Source organism: Plectropomus leopardus, chromosome 18 (genome assembly GCF_026936395.1).
Source record: "Plectropomus leopardus strain MGB_pleo_1.0 chromosome 18, ASM2693639v1, whole genome shotgun sequence".
NCBI classification, from domain to species: domain Eukaryota; kingdom Metazoa; phylum Chordata; class Actinopteri; order Perciformes; family Serranidae; genus Plectropomus; species Plectropomus leopardus.
In genome coordinates, this window is record NC_142193.1 from 32,470,979 (window position 1) to 32,489,324 (window position 18,346).

General features: G+C 38.2%; 1 protein-coding gene across 5 annotated transcripts in view; it reads left to right on the plus strand.

Annotated features, from left to right (window-relative positions):
• Positions 1-18,346, plus strand: part of traf7 (TNF receptor-associated factor 7) — a 47,510-nt gene that overhangs the window by 12,990 nt on the left and 16,174 nt on the right. The window contains exons 1-4 of one of the 5 annotated variants that reach the window (XM_042505179.2): positions 14,386-14,510; positions 17,276-17,417; positions 18,039-18,111; positions 18,242-18,333. In XM_042505179.2, the coding sequence (XP_042361113.1) occupies positions 18,060-18,111; positions 18,242-18,333 (144 nt within the window). In that variant the 5' untranslated portion in view covers positions 14,386-14,510; positions 17,276-17,417; positions 18,039-18,059. Of the gene's footprint in view, positions 1-14,385; positions 14,511-17,275; positions 17,418-18,038; positions 18,112-18,241; positions 18,334-18,346 lie in introns of those variants that run through there. The other 4 variants (XM_088090925.1, XM_042505177.2, XM_042505180.2 and 1 more) reach the window with 4 other exon arrangements.

Here is an 18,346-nt window from a genome sequence, read left to right on the forward strand (position 1 = left end):
AGAATTTGTCCATGTAGCGAGGTAAAACTGTACATTTCCTGTGAAAACAGAAGCAGATTTTGACTGAAAGGGAAGTTTATTCATGTAGCACCTTTCATTCAAAGCACACAGAAATTCATGATGCAATAAGTAAGTAAGAAAAGACTAAAATTGCATTCAAAAACTTTAAGACCATCAAATAGCAAAAGCAAGATTTTTTTAAAACACACTTTATTTAAAGAAGTGCGAAACATAACAGCATTCAGAAGTTAAAGATCCATTACTTCAACTAAGGGCTGCTTCACCTTGCTTGGTTTTGATCCTGGGAACGCTGAGCAGACCTGTCCCAGATGACCTGACGAGTCTGGATCCTATCGAACAAATAAATCAGAAATGTATTTAGGCCCGAGACCATGTAGTGCTTTATATACACGTAACAGTATTTTAAAATCTATCCTTTGACAAATAGAGAGCTGGTGCAGAGATTCGAGCAGTGGTGTAATGTGCTCCACTTTCTGGGTGTTAGTGAGGACTTTGGCAGCAGCACTGTGGACGAGCTGCAGCTGCCTGATTGATTTTTACTGAAACCTGTGAAGAATACAATAGTCCAGCCTGCTGAAAATACATGCATGAAAATCTTTTTCTGTTTCTTGTTCAGATAGAAATCCTTTTTTTCTGGCTATGTTTTTAAGGCTGATTTTATGTCTGGGAGTCCAAAAGTACACCAAGATTAACCTTGAATCCATGAACCTACAAACCAACTTGATTTGTAGGTTTTAAATTAACGGATTCAAGGTGAGCATTGACTTTAAATCTTTCTCATTTGGGGCCAAATATAATTTTTTTTTTTTCTGTGTTTAGCTGTAAAATATTCTGGCACACCCATATGTTCAGAGCACCTTGGCCTGTCAAAAAATCTGCGTTTATATGATAAATCCTCAAAAATAACCGAAAACGCTGTTGTATGCACGCCAGGCCAGTAGTTGGAGATGTAACTTTTTAATTACACACCAAAGAAGTGCGGCTGTGACCTCACCGTTTTCACGGGATTCGCGTACGGCCAGTTTACACGGCAATCGATGGGGTGGCGTTTTCAAAAGTGGATACTCTGGAACTGGTGTCAAAAATTTGCATTTTCAGGTCCCTAAAACGCTGTTGTCATGTGAACAAAAGGCCAAACAAACGTTTAACGCTTCATGCATGAACTGTTGCCGTGTAAACGGCCCCTAAATCTCTGTTTTTGATATCTTTGCCTCCATTTTGACTGAAAAGGAGATGGAGGAACAGCTCGAATCGGCGCTGCTCTCTCTGGTGCGACACGTTTCGTCTCCGTCCGCTTCACAGAATGATGAAAATTGAAGGCAGATTGTTGAAGGTACTTTTACTGTAAATTGGATCTGTGAAGTCAAAGTAACATGAATGCAAAAAAAAGCTTTAATTTGAGTGGGACCATAAGGGCTTTAATAGAGTTTCACGTTTTGCTCTCCGAGCCTGCAGGGTGCATAATGACTTACATTTTCAACAATGCAAACACACGTGCACAATTCATCCGTCCAGCAGCACACGCTTCATTCATGTTCATGCGTTCAGGTGTCCTATTGAAAAGCTTCATTCAACAAAAACACATGAAGAAAGGACCATAAATGGAGTTTGCTGGATTCACAACCACATTATTATTTGATGGATGCGTTTCAGCGACACTGTGGGTAATGTGTGGATATGTCGAAGCACCAAAACTTCTTGGTTATAGTAAAAGGAAAAGATCATGTTTTGGCTGAAAAGACTTGTTTTTGATGAAATGTATCCTCATACAACAGTTGGGATGATTGGCTACAAAAAAGCACAACAGCTTGTATGAGGGGTCGACTGATTATTAGTAGTTAATGAGATCAATAACTCAAATATTTCTTTGAACCGATATGCATAACGAGCAGAAATGTGAGTTATAGCCCTCAAATTCTGACACTAAGTTCTTTGATGGAGCTTCAACAAATAGCAATCTTTACAACTTTTTTAAGTTTTATTTTTTGCACAATTAAAAAACCAACAACACAAGAATGACAAAGACACAGTGCAGAAACCCACAGTGCATAAATGGAGCCTCCACCTTAAAATGTAAAATAAATAAATAAAAAGTTAGGTTATACAGAACACATCATGCATTAAAGATTAGATGGCACATACACATGATAACAATAATAATAAGAAGAAGAAGAAGAAAAAGAAGAAACTAAAAGCAGAAAAAAGTCTAATGTACATTTTGGTGTTATTTTTTCAAAATGTTTTAAAGATATCCTGACACGGTGAATGCATCACTCACTACACAGATTATTTATCACGAGAAATGAGAGAGTCTGGAATCTGGCGCCAAAATGACCACAGTCTTTCTAGTATGAAGTATGAAATTCTGGCCCATCGAGTGTTAAATAGAAAAGCTAAATGAGCAGCTTGAAATTTTGGCTAAATTGTTTGTGGACAGTGAATAACGGGTCAGAGTGAGCCTCGAGTGTCTCCAGACTTTGCATTCAGAGCGGAGCGGCGGTCCGTCCTGGTCCACGCTCACAGCTGATGTCCACTCTGTCCTCAGATAGCCGTCCGCTCCAGACGGCTCTGCCGAGCGGCGCTTCGGTCCTGCTGTGATAACATCACATTAAACGGCTTTTAACCCCGAACTGGCCAGCTCCAAAATCTGCTCTGTGCTGAGTCCTCTTCCTCCTCCCCTTCTCCTCCTCTTCCTCCTCCTCCCCTGACTGTCAGGGATTTGACACCTCGGCGTCTCCATTAAGAGCTGTGAGACACCAGGACCCTGGCTGGCTGAAATGAGTCCCGTTCACCTCGGAGGGTCCTGGTCCGACGCTCTTTAAAGTCCCCCTGGAAAGACAGAACTCATTTCAGCAGCAGATGATTTCCTGTGGCTGCTGCAGCCAGAGTGCATGCTGGGAGCGGCGGCGGTCAACCGCTTCCACAGAAGGTGTGAAATGAGTGGGAAATTGGGGCGTCTCGCTGTCCCAGAAAAATCTAGTGTCTTTTTTTTCCCCTCGTGACACTCTGTTGATTCCCAGGAGCGGAGAGGCAGGAGGTCAGTGTGAGGGTGTGGTCAGGGTCACATGATGCTGTGTTCACGCCGCGTCAGCAGAAAATAGAAAGGCGTACGTCTTCAGTTTGACGTCTTCAGGTGACTTTATGGCGTTTGTAGCTCTTGGCAGTTGTCATAAATGTTGAAGTTAGCTCCAGAGACCAGAACAGTTTTTGTTCCAGGCTGTAAACATGTTTATTTCTGCCGTAAAGCTGGACGTTTTAACATGGAGGTCTGTGGTTACCGACTCTGGTTTGGAGCCTCGAGTCAACGGCAGAGGAACTTTTGTCACTTTAGCATTCGGCTTCGTTTTTCTGCCTCAGAGGTTGCTGCTTGGTTAACCCCATGAAAGCCGAATCGCCATCACTTTCCCTGCGCTGCGTTCAGACGATACTTTTTGTGGATCTGTTTACCTTTTTTGTTTTTATTCATGTTTTTATTTTCATTTTTCTTATTTAATTTAATTGAATTTTTTCACAGGTCATTTTTTTCTAATGTTTTGCAAATTTTTGGTCCAACTCTTGTTTAGTTGCTCACTGGCTCCCCTCATGTTTTTGAGAGAAATCAAAGAGTTCTGTGGCACAAAATAACAGCCGTGTGATGGCTGTATTTAAGGCCGTTTCTACAGAGGATGATCTGGAAACACCTTCTGGCTTTAGACGAGCTAAGTCTAATCCAGGAGGCGTCCGCGCTTTCACGCTTTCATTAATCTCAGGTCGTATCGGCTGTGACATATTTGATGAACGGTCAGAGTCGGTAAAGGGAGTCTGGATTAGATTAGATCACAGCTCTTTGTGTTAATGTGCACACTGCTGCCAGATAGCATCCTATGTCCCTCTGTGTGTGTGTGTGTGTGTGTGTGTGTGTGTTTGTTGGGATTAGGTGTCCTTTAGCAGATTAATGATGCGCCATTAGGGAAAGTCTGTAAAACCAGTTCATTGGACACTCCGGACTTTTACACACTGTGACACACACACACACACACACACACACACACATACACACGTGTATTTAAACAACATCATAAAAGAGGTGGTGCTGTTGTACTGTATATATTAATGGTTTTTGATGATATCGAGTGTGTTATTGCTTTTATACAACAGTTCTGCAGGCGTCACTTATTCGTAAACAGTAATAAGTGACAACAGAATATCATTCATTTGTTTATTGGGTGATTTTTTTTTGGCTCTGCTGACAAATATTTCCACAACTACTGAAACCGACATTTCCTGCACACTAGCTTGCGTCTTTGTGTGAGTGAGGTCTACAGGGTCTGCGCAGGAAAATGTTTGTGTTGCTAGGCAAGAAATAAACAAATAAAGCATAATCTGTTGTCACTTATTCATGTTAACTAAAACAAATGATGCTCGTGGAAGTGTTGTATAAAAACAATATCACACTGGAGGTTGTGATGTTGTACTGTATATCATCACGGCTCAGATTATCTTCTATCTGTAATTATAGCACTTTGTATTTGAGGCAGATCATCAGGGATTATTAACAGTGTATGTTGTATAACTATGATCTTGCTAAAAATGAGCTACAGAATATGACCTAAGTTAAAGTCCGACGCCACATCGTGAAGATTAGAAAGCAGCAGGTTTATTTGGAGTGTCTTTTAGAGTTTCCGCAGTTTGTGTGAGTTTTGATTTTCTTGTCCTGCTGTTAGTTCACAGTTTGATCAAACTGAGATTTTACGGATGCAGCAGAAGGTTGGTGAAATGCTGCCCTCCATTTCTGTGAAGCATATGGTCATTTTTGTTTTAAAGTTATTAATTAATTAATTATTTATTATCTACAGATGGCCTAAAATTAGCAAGATAGCAAGTTACAATAAAATGATCTGAAACTAAGCCAAAATGTAGTTTTCTGAGATATTTCTCCCTGTTTTTGGATAACATCAAATAACCACCCCTATAGCTTATTTTCTGGTCATCTTTTGGTCATTTTTTTTACTATTTTCTTTTTTTGTAAATTTTTTTTTGAGCATCATATCTCATCATACATAACCATTATTTTATAACCCATGTGGTGATGACTACATTTTTGTTTTTACATAAACGGTGATAAAAGGTGCATCACTCAACGATAACCTTCATCTCGGTAACAGCCACTATGACGATAAATTGACATAATAGTGATTGTTTACAGTCGGTTTAAATGATTGTTTTTGACTTTGTACAAATCGTCGTCCTTCGGTATTCCATAAATCCATAAATTCTTCTATCGAGCACAGAAAGCCAAACTATTACACATTTAAGATGTAATCTCCCTCATTCATTCACAGAAATCACTTTTCTTTGTCACTGTGTCTCTTTCTCTCTCGCTAATATGACAGAAAGACTCCACTGCCAATAACTTGAAGGGTTAACCACCTCGGGTGGCGTGCAGAGAGACGGAGCATATTTAACACACACACACACACACACACACACACACACACACACACACACACACACACACACACACACACACACACACAGATGGGGCAGCAGTGGTGATGTGAGCACCGGCAGCACTTAGAGACGGCCTTACTCAGCACTGATCATTAATTCATGACGCACATCTCAGATCGGAAACCTCAGCCGCACATTACTGTCAAAAAAAATGTCAAAGCTGAACAAGAATTTCACACAGAGACAGACAGGAAAGATGGATGGAGTTCAGGGTGGGAAAGAGAGGAGAAAAAAGGTTCGTTTGGACGAGTAAGCGGCTAAAAGAGGAGCGTCTGTGTGTTTCTTGTGTTTCTAAACGCGTCCACTCGTCCTCGTCGTGTCCCGTAAAGGGAATATTCCCTTCCAGCTTTAAGCCGCTCTCATCTTTCCTCCCAAACTCTCAACTCTCTGACCTCACGTCTGCTGACACATTTAACAACAAAAGGTTTCATCTCAACAAGAACACAGAAAAAGTCCCACTCTGATCAGCAAAGAGGTCAGGTTTTATGTGTCGTTTGTGTCTTTGTCAAATCATTCAGGAAGTTACTTTAAAATTAGTGTTAAAAAGGGGGTCATTATTACAAAATGACCCCCCCTCCCCAAAAAAAAGCTATGGAAAAATGCCCAGAAAGCTATATTTATAATATATATAATAATAATATAGAATTATTTTGCAGAAAAAGTATACATATATTTTTTCAATTTCTTTCAAAAACAAACAACTTGGCAAAAAATGTCACACAAATTGCCAGAAATAAGTCAAAGGTGGCAAAAAAAATTAATTTTTAGTTTTCATCGGTGCAAATAAATACATAAATACATATATACAGAATTATAAAAATAAATAAATGTATAAAGAAACAAATAAATGTATAAATAAATGCATAAATTAACAATTAAATAATTATAAATACATACATTAATAAATTAAAAAATATAAATACAAAAATAAACAAATGAATAAATAAATATAAATAAATACATTTATGAATAAACTGAGCAGTTGAAGGCATGAGAGAAAAACAGTTTTCTTTTGAGTGAAATACTCCTTTAAATGACAGTTTTCACAGCCGGCTGTTTATATGTTGTTTGAAAATAGATTAAAATCTTTCTCTTTCTCTCTCTTCCCGTCCATCCCTCTCTCCCTCCTGCTGTTTCCATCGTCCCGCTCCTCCCCCTCCTCCTCCTCCTCCTCCTCCTGTATTGTGTACCCGGTGGTCTCTGTGTGATCCAGAGTGTCTCTTTGTGGCCCTGCAGCATGTGGCTCAGCTGCACTTTGGCCCCTAATGGACGCAGTCAATGGGGAGAATTGCCACGCTGTTGTCTGCATCAAGGTCAAGTGTGCGCATGTGAGCGTGTGAGTTTGTGTGGCGGCCTCGCGGGTCGTGTATGTTCTTTGTTTGAATGTGGGTTTGCAGGCAGAGTCACGCATGCAAAGATGTCAGGCTGCAAATAATAATATTAGCTGTATTTCATTTTAGACTCAGCCTCTATTTTTTTATTAAATTGTTGTTAGGGCTGGGCGATACGGAAATTCTTATCACGATAATTTCTTATATATCACGATATCCATCAAATCACTATTTCTGTCGAGCTTAAAGGTTCCTCTGACTCCTCAGTGAGATATGAAGATATCATCAGGTTCATTTTCGTTTAAATATTTATTTTCTGTCAGACATTGAACATGACAAATATACTGTAGAACAGCATCACCAGCTGGAGGACCTATTCTACTAAAACTCACAGAGGTCCAGGTACTAAAATGCCCTCCCAGCAAAGGTCCGAGCCTCAAACCTAAAATCAGTATCACCATTAACTGAACATTTTACTTTGATTACAATTGAAGAACGATTATTTAGCTATTTTTTGTGGTTTGTTTTTTGCCCTCATAGTTCACTGACACAGTGTCATGTGACCATGGTGTGTTGGAGTGTAATAAACATATGATTTATTATCATTTATTAAACTTTCCAGCATTATATAAAAATGAAAAGCTCCATCTGAAACAAACTTCAGGTAAATTGAAGCACATTGTGCTGATAATAGTCCAACCTCTCCTGACTGCAGGACTCTGACTTCAGCTTCTGTCAAACTTCTGTGCTGTTAATCATTTTACTCAGGAATTAAAAACTTTTGAGTCGGCCTACTTCTCCTATAGCTGCCAACAGCCTGCCAACATTCCCAAAGTTATATCGTGATTGATATCGTTACGGTTTTATCTTCCAGCCCTAATTGTCTTTGATTCCTGTTTTCGATATATTAACCCCATGAAACCTGGAGCCACATCACTTTTCTTGTGCTGTATTTAGAAACCTTCGCAATATTTAACCCTTTGATCAAACTGGTGCGATTTCTTTCAAAAACATGGGAGAAGGCAGAAAAGAAGAAAGAAGAAATTACCCCAAAAAAAGCAACAACAAACAAACAAGGAAATCACCTTGCTTGAAAATTACAATAATTTTATTTTTATAATTTTATTTATATTTGTTATAATTTAACATAATTTAGTTTGAAAACATAACAATATGTAATTATGATCATTTTGCTTTTTTGTAGTAGTTTTTTCCATAGCTTTTTCTTTTTTCCTTAGAGAATTCCCCCTATTATCCTCATATTTCTTACCAAGTTACTCATTGACTTTTATGCATTTTTTCCCACGCATTTTTCTTTCCTTTACATTTTCTCTACCTTTAAAAAATAATCTTCTAACTCTTCTAATTTCTTGCACTTTGTGGAACATTTCTTACAAAGTGGTTTTTGAAAAATTTGCTCAGGTTTCGAAGGTTTAAATACTCATGAAAGGCATCTTAAAGCAGCACAAGAAAAGAGATGTTTCATCTTTCAAAACGCTCATTTTTTGACAGCTGAGCGAGTTGGTTGGTTTTCTTTTGAAAACACGGGAGAAAAGGCAATGAGCAACAACGTGCAAGAAAAATTATTATTATTATTATTATTATTATTATTATTGTTGTTGTTGTTGTTATTAATTACCCCACCCCCCTCATTTTTAGGTAATTTTGGTTAAAAATTTTTTTACAAATTTTTGGTTCATTTTTTCCTTTTTTGCTCATTGCCTATTTGTCTTTTTTTTTTTTTTAGTTTTTTTTAAAGAAATCTGACCAAACTGTTCAGGTTTCAAAGGGCTGAAATGAACTTTTTGTTCTGTTTAAGTGCATTTCTCTTTTCATTTTTAATCTTATGCATCCTGACAAAAGCACTGAGCAACACCTGTAGACTTGGCGACAGAGGATGTTTGTGTGTTTGCTTCTAAGTGTGCATCATCAAACGTTTTGAGTGTGTGTGTGTGTGTGTGTGTGTGTGTGTGTTTGTGTGTGTGCACAGTGGAGTGTGTGCAGTGTGTTTGACCTGGTTGCTTGCTCTCCATTTTCAAAGAGAAAACCAGACAGACACAACAGCAGTCTGCAGCCGTGCCAACAGCTCGCACAGACGCACAGCTGTGCTCCGACATCAGCAGGCTCACGATGACAACGTTTACACATCATTTTACATATCGGCCATCTTAACCCTTTGAAACCTGACGTGACGTCACTTTTCTTGTGCTGCTTTCAGACGACTCACAAATATTTGAACCTTTGAACTCTGAGCAAATTGGTGCGATTTCATCTGAAACATGGAAAAAAGGAAACGAGCAACTTTGTAAGACATGTTCAACAAATTGCAGGAAATGAGTAGATTGAGAAATTAAATTTTTTAAAAAACTAGACAAAAATTTTGAGGGAAAAAAGAAAAATGCAATGGAAACGTGGAAACGACGTCTTAATGCAGGACGGTCAGGATGAAGACAGTAAACTACTATACAGCCGTACTGTGGACTATATACAGTAAATGGACTTGTATTCTTTACTGTCTCCCAACACTCAAAGTGCTTCTTGCCGCTGGTGAATAAAGAGAAACTGCAGAGAGATCGTTTTCTGTCGGCTCATCTCTCAGTAATCATGTGATCCGTTGTTTTTATAAAAACAGTTGCTAATTTCCAATAGTTAATCGCGATCATCACATTTTTTATTGCATGTTTACAATTCCATGATTTTGCATTTCAAACAGTTTTAAAGTCCATAATGACAAAGTGAAGCAGTTCAGACTGCCCTGAATGACGCCGTCTGTTCACAGATGTCAGCTGATCTGCAATCAGTTTCCGTCATTCAGCAGCGCTGGAGTTCACTTCATGGATTTAACGTAGATTTCTTGATATTTTTTCCTGCTTATTTAATAATTTTCTGTTGATTTTCTTTTTGTCTCTCTTTAAGTTAATTTTCTGGTCTTTTTTGCAATTTGCAGAACATTTCTTGCCAATTTGCTCACTGCCTTTTTCCTCATGTTTCTGACCACTTTACTCTGGGTTCAAAGGTTAAATACTTGTAAAAGGTGTCACAGGAAAAGTGATGTTGATTCAGGTTTCAAAGGATTAAAGACAAGAATGTCAGCCAGCCATTAACATGATTTACAAAAATAATAATTATATATATATTTTTAAAGTTACAGGGAAAAATACCTGAAAATTAGCAAAAAAAACCCCAAGAAAAGTAAAAAAAAAAAAAAAATGAAATGAATCAAAAAAGTGCTGAATATTAGAAAATATTTATGACTGTAATTTTCAGTTTTTTGGGGGGATAATTTTCGAGTAATCCTCCCCCCACCAACAACACATTTTTAGATCATTTTCTTTTCTCAGTTTGTTGGACATTTCTTGACGAGCTGGTCATCGCCTTTTTCCCCCATACAAGAAATGATGATTCAGGTCTCAAAGAGTCAATCACATTGTGATTTACGCGTTAACGCTCACAGGCCTTATCAATATATTGATGATATCATCTTTGAAATATAACGTTTCTCCTTCGTATTTTAATGTTGTTTGATAACGAGTCGGCTGATGTTGCTGAAAGGCATTTTCCTTTGTATTATCGGATCTTCTGCATGGTGAAGAAGAATTTAAATGGGGCATTTTAAACTCTCCTGGCATGTTTTTGTAGCAGTGTTTTGAGGGTCAAAAGTGCAAAGTAGGAAAGGAGGAGAAAACCACACACTTTTATAACTCCCGAGCAAAGTTTGTGTCAGATTGTGGAGCTGAAACAGCTGCAGAGTGCTCAGTTTTCTCCTCTAACTGCATCAGAGACGTCGCAGCTTCTACAAAAGAGCTGAGGACACGTTCAAACATTTAATATTCACTCACTGCTTCACCTGTTTATGTGTGGGACAGATTGTTTCCTGTCAGCTGTGTCAGCCCTGTAGTATAGAATTGGGCTTTTTTTGTAAACACTTTTCAATGTGCACGTTTTGTGTGTGAGAGGAAGGAGGACGGAGCTTTGCACGCCGTCAGCTGTTCCCGGCGTGCTTATCTGCACAGAGGGAGACAAGTGTTTTGTGAATGAGGACTGAAGCGACGTGTGAAACAACGAGACATTTTGTGATTGTACATTCGGGTGGGGGTGGGGGGGTGTCAGCTGTTTGAGGCGTCCTATTGGCATGAAAGCAGAGACAGCCTTTTGAAAAAGACGCTGAATCACTCTGTGTGAAGAGGCTGCACCGCCGCTGCTGTGACCACCATTAAAACTCAGTGTAGTAACCATCAGAAACATCTGCATCACAGAGACTCTGTGTGTGTGTGTGTGTGTGTGTGTGTGTGTGTGTGTGTGTGTGTGTGTGTGTGTGTGAGTGAGAGAGAGATAGAGAGACAATAGGAGTGTGTGCTGGGGGGGATGAAGAGTCTTGTCAGTGATGTCCCACACAAAGAAGATAAAACTACTAATGGCCTTGGTTTCCTCTAATGGAATGCTGAGCCTTGTGTGTGTGTGTGTGCACGTATGTGTGTGCACGTACGTGTGTGCGTGTGTGCATGCACACTAACAAAGCTGCATTGAAACCATCTCTTATTCATGGCTGCTTTACAGCGTTGAGGCCTGGTCTCTCTGAGTCTATTTGCAGCAGCTCCCTCTCTGTTCCTGAACATGTGGGCATCTGTTCACATGCACCTGCTGTTTCCAGGCTGCACCGATCCACTCTGTGTGGCGATTCTTCAGCGGCCCACTGCGTCTCTGTCTGCCCTGCGCCTCATCCCACATACATCACATCATATCACACTGCGGTGGAAGTGAGCAGAGGCTCATTTTTACTCCTCGTGTAGTGGCATTTTCAAAAATATAAGTATGTTGTCCTACAGACCAGAATCTGGCCCCTGATAGGGTGCTGAGAGGCCTGAAGTCCTATGCCCTAAAATGCTTTAAATGTGCAAAAGTCCCAGAAATGTCCTAAACTCCCAGAAATGTCCTTAAATCCTTCAAATGTCCACAAATCCTAGAAATTTCCTTAAATACTTGAAGGGTCCTAAAATCTTAGAAACATCTTAAAAATCCTAGAAATGTCCTGAAATCCTTGAAATATCCTAGAAATGTCTTTAAAACCATGAAATGTCCTAAAATCCTTAAAATGTCCTCAAATCCTAGAAATATCTTAACATCCTATTTACGTCACAACGTCCTAAAAATGTCCTTAATTCTAGAAATGTCTAAATATCCTAGAAATGTCCTGAAATCTTTTAAATGTCCTGAAGTCCTAGGAATGTCTTAAAATCCTCAAAATGTCCTAAAATCTCAATAAAGCCACGACAGTGTGATGGCAAGCTGCAGGAATAAGCAGCTAAATGGAATTCAGCCATGGTAACTTTTATTACTTCCACCTGTCCTTTTACTACTGTGACATTTAAAAATGTTTCCCAAAAATGTCGTTCACGCTGTGGTAACACTCAGTACGGTTCTGATTTTTGAGTCAATGTGGATAAAATGTTTTGTTGGCATCACTTTTATTTTGTTCTCTCATCACACAGAGGTGTCAGAGTCTCAAAGCTCTGACCACAGCTGGATAAACAGCGACCTCTGGTGGTAGAAAGAAGGAAGCAAACATTTATTTTAAAACATCATTTTTACAGTTTATATATTTTCACCAAAAAATCTGGACAATCGTGCTAAAGTGAAGAATTTAGGAAGAAAAAAGTAAGTTATAAAAGAAAAGTTGTTTCTTCGTGACCCTTTGATTCTTGTAATCCATCAGCTGTATTTTATTCTATTTTATTTTATTTTTCAACTTAATTTAATTTAATTTAATTTTTTTTTTTTAATTTAATTTAGTTTTTTGAAACTTGACACACAGACATCAGGCGTCCTCACGTCAGTTTATTTCCTGCAGCAGCTCCTCTGGAACACACACACACACACACACACACACACACACTTTTCTGTCATATTATAATTGTGTTGTGAGTGTTAAATTGAGTTTTATGTTTGCTGTTTGTCAAAAGCACTTCAGAAATATGTCTGAAAACTTTAAAATTCATGCGAGAGACATTGCTGGAACAACTTTATTTTTATAAGTAATTAACTTAAAATGTGTGTTCATAAGTATAGGTATAATTACACTTCAGAATTAATTTTAGATAATGTGAAAACTTAACATATTTATGAACACACATTTTTAAGTTGATTCCTCATCAAAGTTTTTCCACATTAATTAAAAGGAATTTTAATTATGTACTGTTACCTTAGCTATGAACACACATTTTTAAAGTTTTTCACTAGCAAAAATTAAATTGGTCCAACAAAATTTTCCACATTATCTTAAAAGCATTTTAAAGTGTTGTATTTTTAATTAACATAATTATGAATACAGCTGATTTCTCATAAATTATGTTATTGCAACTATTTTTTTCACATTATTTTGAAGGAATGTTAACATGTTTAATTTAATTTAATAATTTAACAAGCGTCTTTGAGTACCTAGAAAAGCACTATATAAGTCTAATCTATTATTATCATCAGTATTATTATTATTATTATTATTATTATTATTATTATTATTGTAATTATTATGTAAACTGGACTCAGTGCCAGCTTCAGTACCTTAATCTAGATGGCTTCAGAGTATAAAAGTCAACACATATTAAAAGAGTAGACAGAGAACAGAAAATATGTCCACAAAGAAAAATATATCTTATTATTTTCCTAAAGTCTTTTAATAGCAATATAGCAATATATGATGTTACAAAAGTCAGTTATACATTTTTTCTTTTGGTATTTGTGTTATTTATGTATTATTTATTTTACATGATTATACTACAGTGTACATATATAGTCCCTGTTTTATTTATTTTTATTTTTTGTTGTTTTTGTTTTGTTGAATGTAAATTGTATTTTATTTCACTTTTTCTACTCAGTTTTTTTCTTTTTACCTTTGGTGTTAAACCTACTTGTTTGGAATTGATACCATTTTTTCTTTAAATTTTAGACATTTTAAAAATATTTGTCTATTTGTGAAATGGTGATAAGTAAGGTAGGTCCATTTTCTTATATTACAATAACACAATGACCATTTAGAAACAAAAATTGAGAAATATGTACAAATATACACATATTACATCGTGTTTTAAAAAACAATGCAGGAATTGCATGAGTAATAAATGAATAAATCATTATAAATAAGCATGTTAATGTTATCACATTTCTGTATTGAATCACATTGTGTCTGTATCGATGCATCTTCGTGGCTTTCATCTCTCTTTTTCTATTGTAATGATATTTTTAACCATGCATGCAGATGTGTGATTCAGTATTTTTGCAGCTCTCTCTGTGATGCTGGTCTCTCCACATCACACCATCGTGCACGTGCGCTCACCAAAAAACGTGATGGTGTCTGTCGCATGATGGCTCGGCGTCCGCAGGAGCCAATAACGGCGCAGCAGCGGAGCGAGTGTGGATAAATTTGGGAATAGCGCGCTTTGCAGTTGGTTTGCGGAATTTACTGACAGCGCCGAGTCCAATGGCAGCTCCGCGAAAAGGATTCTGGGAAATGTAGTCTCACGGCAGTGGAAAAACAGCACTCGCACTTTGCCGCCAGTAATACATTTCCCAGAACACACCGCGACTTTTTCAGCTGTGTGTATGCGAGGCAGAGAGAGGGGAAGATTTAGGAATTTGTCTGCAGACTTGGAGCTGCGTGTTACAGAGAAAATGGTGAGTTTACAGACACAAAATCTGACAATTGTGTTAAATAAGAAGCTAAGGAAGTGAAAAACGATCCAAATCTCCCGCCGAAGAGTTTGTCAGAGACCGTTAGCGGCAGTGATTGCTAACAGAAACGTTAGCTAACTTAAGCTAGCAAACGAGCCACTTTAGCTCGCGGATTATGGCAGTGTTGGCCGGTTGTTGACAACATGACGGTCGGTTACAAAGTGACCGTCGATCTGTAGTTTTTAGTCGCTACCTTGAGTTTAACTGTTACACTTTAATTTGTATGGCGTTTCAACGTTTTGCTAGTTAGCGTTAACTTTTGGTGGTTTCGTGTTCCGCCCCCCTGATCCGCGTCGAGGCTGCGCGTTTTATGGGATCCTGCTGGTTTTTGTGGGGCGGATTTGGGGTCCTGGATGGGTTCACTGGTGGATTTCTGTAACCCGTTACCACACAAGAGCTGACAGCCCGCATACCTTTCTGTTCACATCACTATCATGCTGTCCGGGTCACTGCTTTTTGGCTGTCACGTCTTTCCTTTGTTTCCCTTTTCTGTTTCTGTGTGTGTGTGTGTGTGTGTGTGTGTGTGAGACAGTTTGCAGATGCTGGTCACTGTTTACAATTTTCCGTCATTAAATGAATGATAAATGTCTGCTTCAGGGCGCCTCCACTCACAGCTGTTTGGTGTTTTCCGTGTTTCAGTAAGTGAATAAAACTCATCGGTGCTCAGTCGTGTACTTTCAGAGAAACTAATTAAGCTTTTTAAAAGCTAATTCTGCTATTTTTCAACATTTCTCAATGTTTTTCTGTGTGTGTGAATAATTCTCAGGGACTGTTTGGTGCATATTAGGCGCTTTTTCATCCTTCCTGTTGTGATAACTGTGTGTGTGTTGATGCATGTGTCCTAAATGTAGTCCAGATTGTGTATTTGAGTGTAATCAGTGAATTTGCAGCTCAGCTCCTACAATAAGTCTAAAATACACTGTGGAAACTAAATAGTTACATTCAGACTGTTCAGGTCCAAAAATGCTCCATTGAAACCCATTCAAACTGACATTTTTGATCCCACAGCCATCAGAGCAGAAAAACAGGACTTGTATTATTTCTGGGTGTCATTCTGGGCTTTTGACTCTGAATTTGTCATTTTGACTATTTTCCACCTGATGAGGTCATTTTGACCATATTTGACATATGGAGGAAATACATGCTATTTCCACTAGGTGACCTGTCACAGTCAATGTAGCTGCTGATCACTGACTGTGATCATAAAAAAGAAAAATCCACTTTATGTGTAGTATATTGAAAATAATTCATTTTTGTGCTTTTTTAAATCTAAAAACATGGTGGCACTGTGACCAAAACCTGGCATTTGAAGGGTTAACATTCTGAAAGTTAATGAATATTTAATATTAATGATTCAGACTGATGTTGGTTAAAAAATTAACTCAATGAAAGTAGAAAATCATCTTGAGTTATAATATTTTTTAAAGCTTGGTTTTGAAAAGTGCATTTGTGCACAGAGTGATACGGGTGTGTGTAATATTAGAGCGGGTCTTAAGGGGTTAATACAGACAACAGTTTTTGAGACTTGTCCAGTATTGAAAGAGAAGCAGACTGCAGTGTAACCACTCTGGGCATTTGAAATGAAGATGGTCACAACATATAAGTAGCTTGGTAATACTGCAGATCAAAACTTGTCATCAAAGCACACATTGAAAACCCTTTTCCAAGCTGAAACTTCATTTACTCAACTTCATCTTTTTCAGACATAAATCCTGTTTCTCACTCCAGGCAAGGAAACACTTGATTTTGGCAACATTTTTGCCTTTTTTGGACTACAGTGATCTTCTCTTTGAATGCACCTGAACAATACATAAAGAAATTGCATACTGTACACCAGCGCTGCTCAAACTTAATATTCAAATGTCTGGATCTGATTTCTAATTTTCTAGAAAAAAGGCAGATATATTAGAAAAGGTGACAAAGTTCTCTCAAACAGACCATCGTCCCCCTTAACATGTGCTGTTATTCTGATATTACACGTTTTAACTGAGGGCGGTTCATCACTGATCCACTGCTTTAAAATACAGTTTATCTTTCAAAAGTCTGTGAAGACATGCAAAGCAGGATTTTGTGAATCTTTTTTTTTTGATATTGCATTGTAAAATCTCAAAACAATTGTTAACGTCCATTTATTTAATTTGGATAATTTACAGAATGTCTCTCACATTGTTGTCACGTAGATTAGGATTAAGGAAACAGATCCAACAGCACTCATAAATATTTTGTCTGAACGTGTCGATCTGATACATTGCTGTAAAACTATAAACTGTAACCGCTCTTTGCTCTGTATAGATGTGAAATGATGCTGTTAGCAGTTCATGTTTGTTTGGTTTTTATTCTCAAATTTTGGTTATTGTAGCATTGATCTTGAATTTCATTCTGCGTAGTATTGACAAAATCGTACATATTCTTAAATCTAACACGCCTTAAGCTGTAGCAGCCCTGTTTAAGCTGCTCTGTCGCCGCTGGCAGTCGCCAATGTTTCTCGGGCCAAGTGTGGGTGTCTGTTTTTTCTCCATCTCTGTTAAAACATAAAGCCAACTTATGGCGAACATTATGCATCCATCCGGATTCCAGTCGGCCTCCTACCGCTCACAAATCACCAGACTTGTTTTTCTTTTGCATCACAACCTGTTTCTCCTCCTCAGTAACGCCTCCTGTTTCTCTGCACCTCTCTGCTCCCCTCCGTGTCCTCTGTCCTCCTCCAGGCTTAGCAGTCCAGCTAACTGCTAACCGTGCAGCTGTTTGTGCTTTGGGTTATGAGCAGCGGTGAGACGCATCGCCACAACCGAAACTCCGAAGCAGCCGCCACAGCCGCCCGCCACCCCGCCAGCAGACTCCGGCAACAGGGTGAGACACAAGTGCAACATGGAGACAGATTTTTTAATTAAATACACAGATTATACTCATGTTGTGTGATGTATTTGTGCTGTAATTACTGTTTTTGTTTAGGACTTTTATCTTTTCTCATTGCACTCATGATTTTGCAGTAGTTTGTACATATTCTTTCTGTTATTTTATTCTCTGAACATATTTTTATCACACTTAAACTCTCTAATCAGCATCACAAATGAGGAAATGTCTAGAGTTTGAGCTCGCATTAAATGTTAAAAAATTACGTTTCATTAAATTTGTGTCAAGTAGCAGGAGATATGATGGGGATTGTGCTCGAGTACCAGTAGATTGAAAAGAAATTTGTCAAGTCTCTCACACTTACTTCTTCGGCTTTTTAGTTGATGAAAATCCACAGTATGTGGATGGATGCATGCACACATACTTACACATGTTTATATATTCCATAGTTTTTCTGCTCTTTGTTTTCATTTTTTTGTTGTATTTCTCTGTAAAAAGTTAATTTGGGTTTTTCGTTTGTTTTTTCTTCATTTCTTGTTTTTGTTTGTTTTCTTCAAATATATATTTTTTAATTTTATCTGGGTTTTATGCAGTTTTTAAAAACTCTATAGTTTACAGTTTTCTTGCCCACAGAGCAGGATGGAGGCTTCATTTGGCCCGACCTTCTCCGCCGTGACTGCTGGAGCTAAAGGTGATACACAGAAATATTCTCCTTCATAACTGCTCTCTCTTTTTCTGCTTTCTGTCTTTTGCTCGATAAGTGACTGAAGTAATCTGGCTCTATTATTTTTTTTACATTTTTCCCCCTCGTATGTTTCCAGCAGAAGGGTCCAGCACCTATAAGCAGCACAGAAGGACTCCCTCCTCCTCCAGCACGCTGACCTACTCTCCCCGGGATGACGACGATGGAATGGTACAAACTTTAC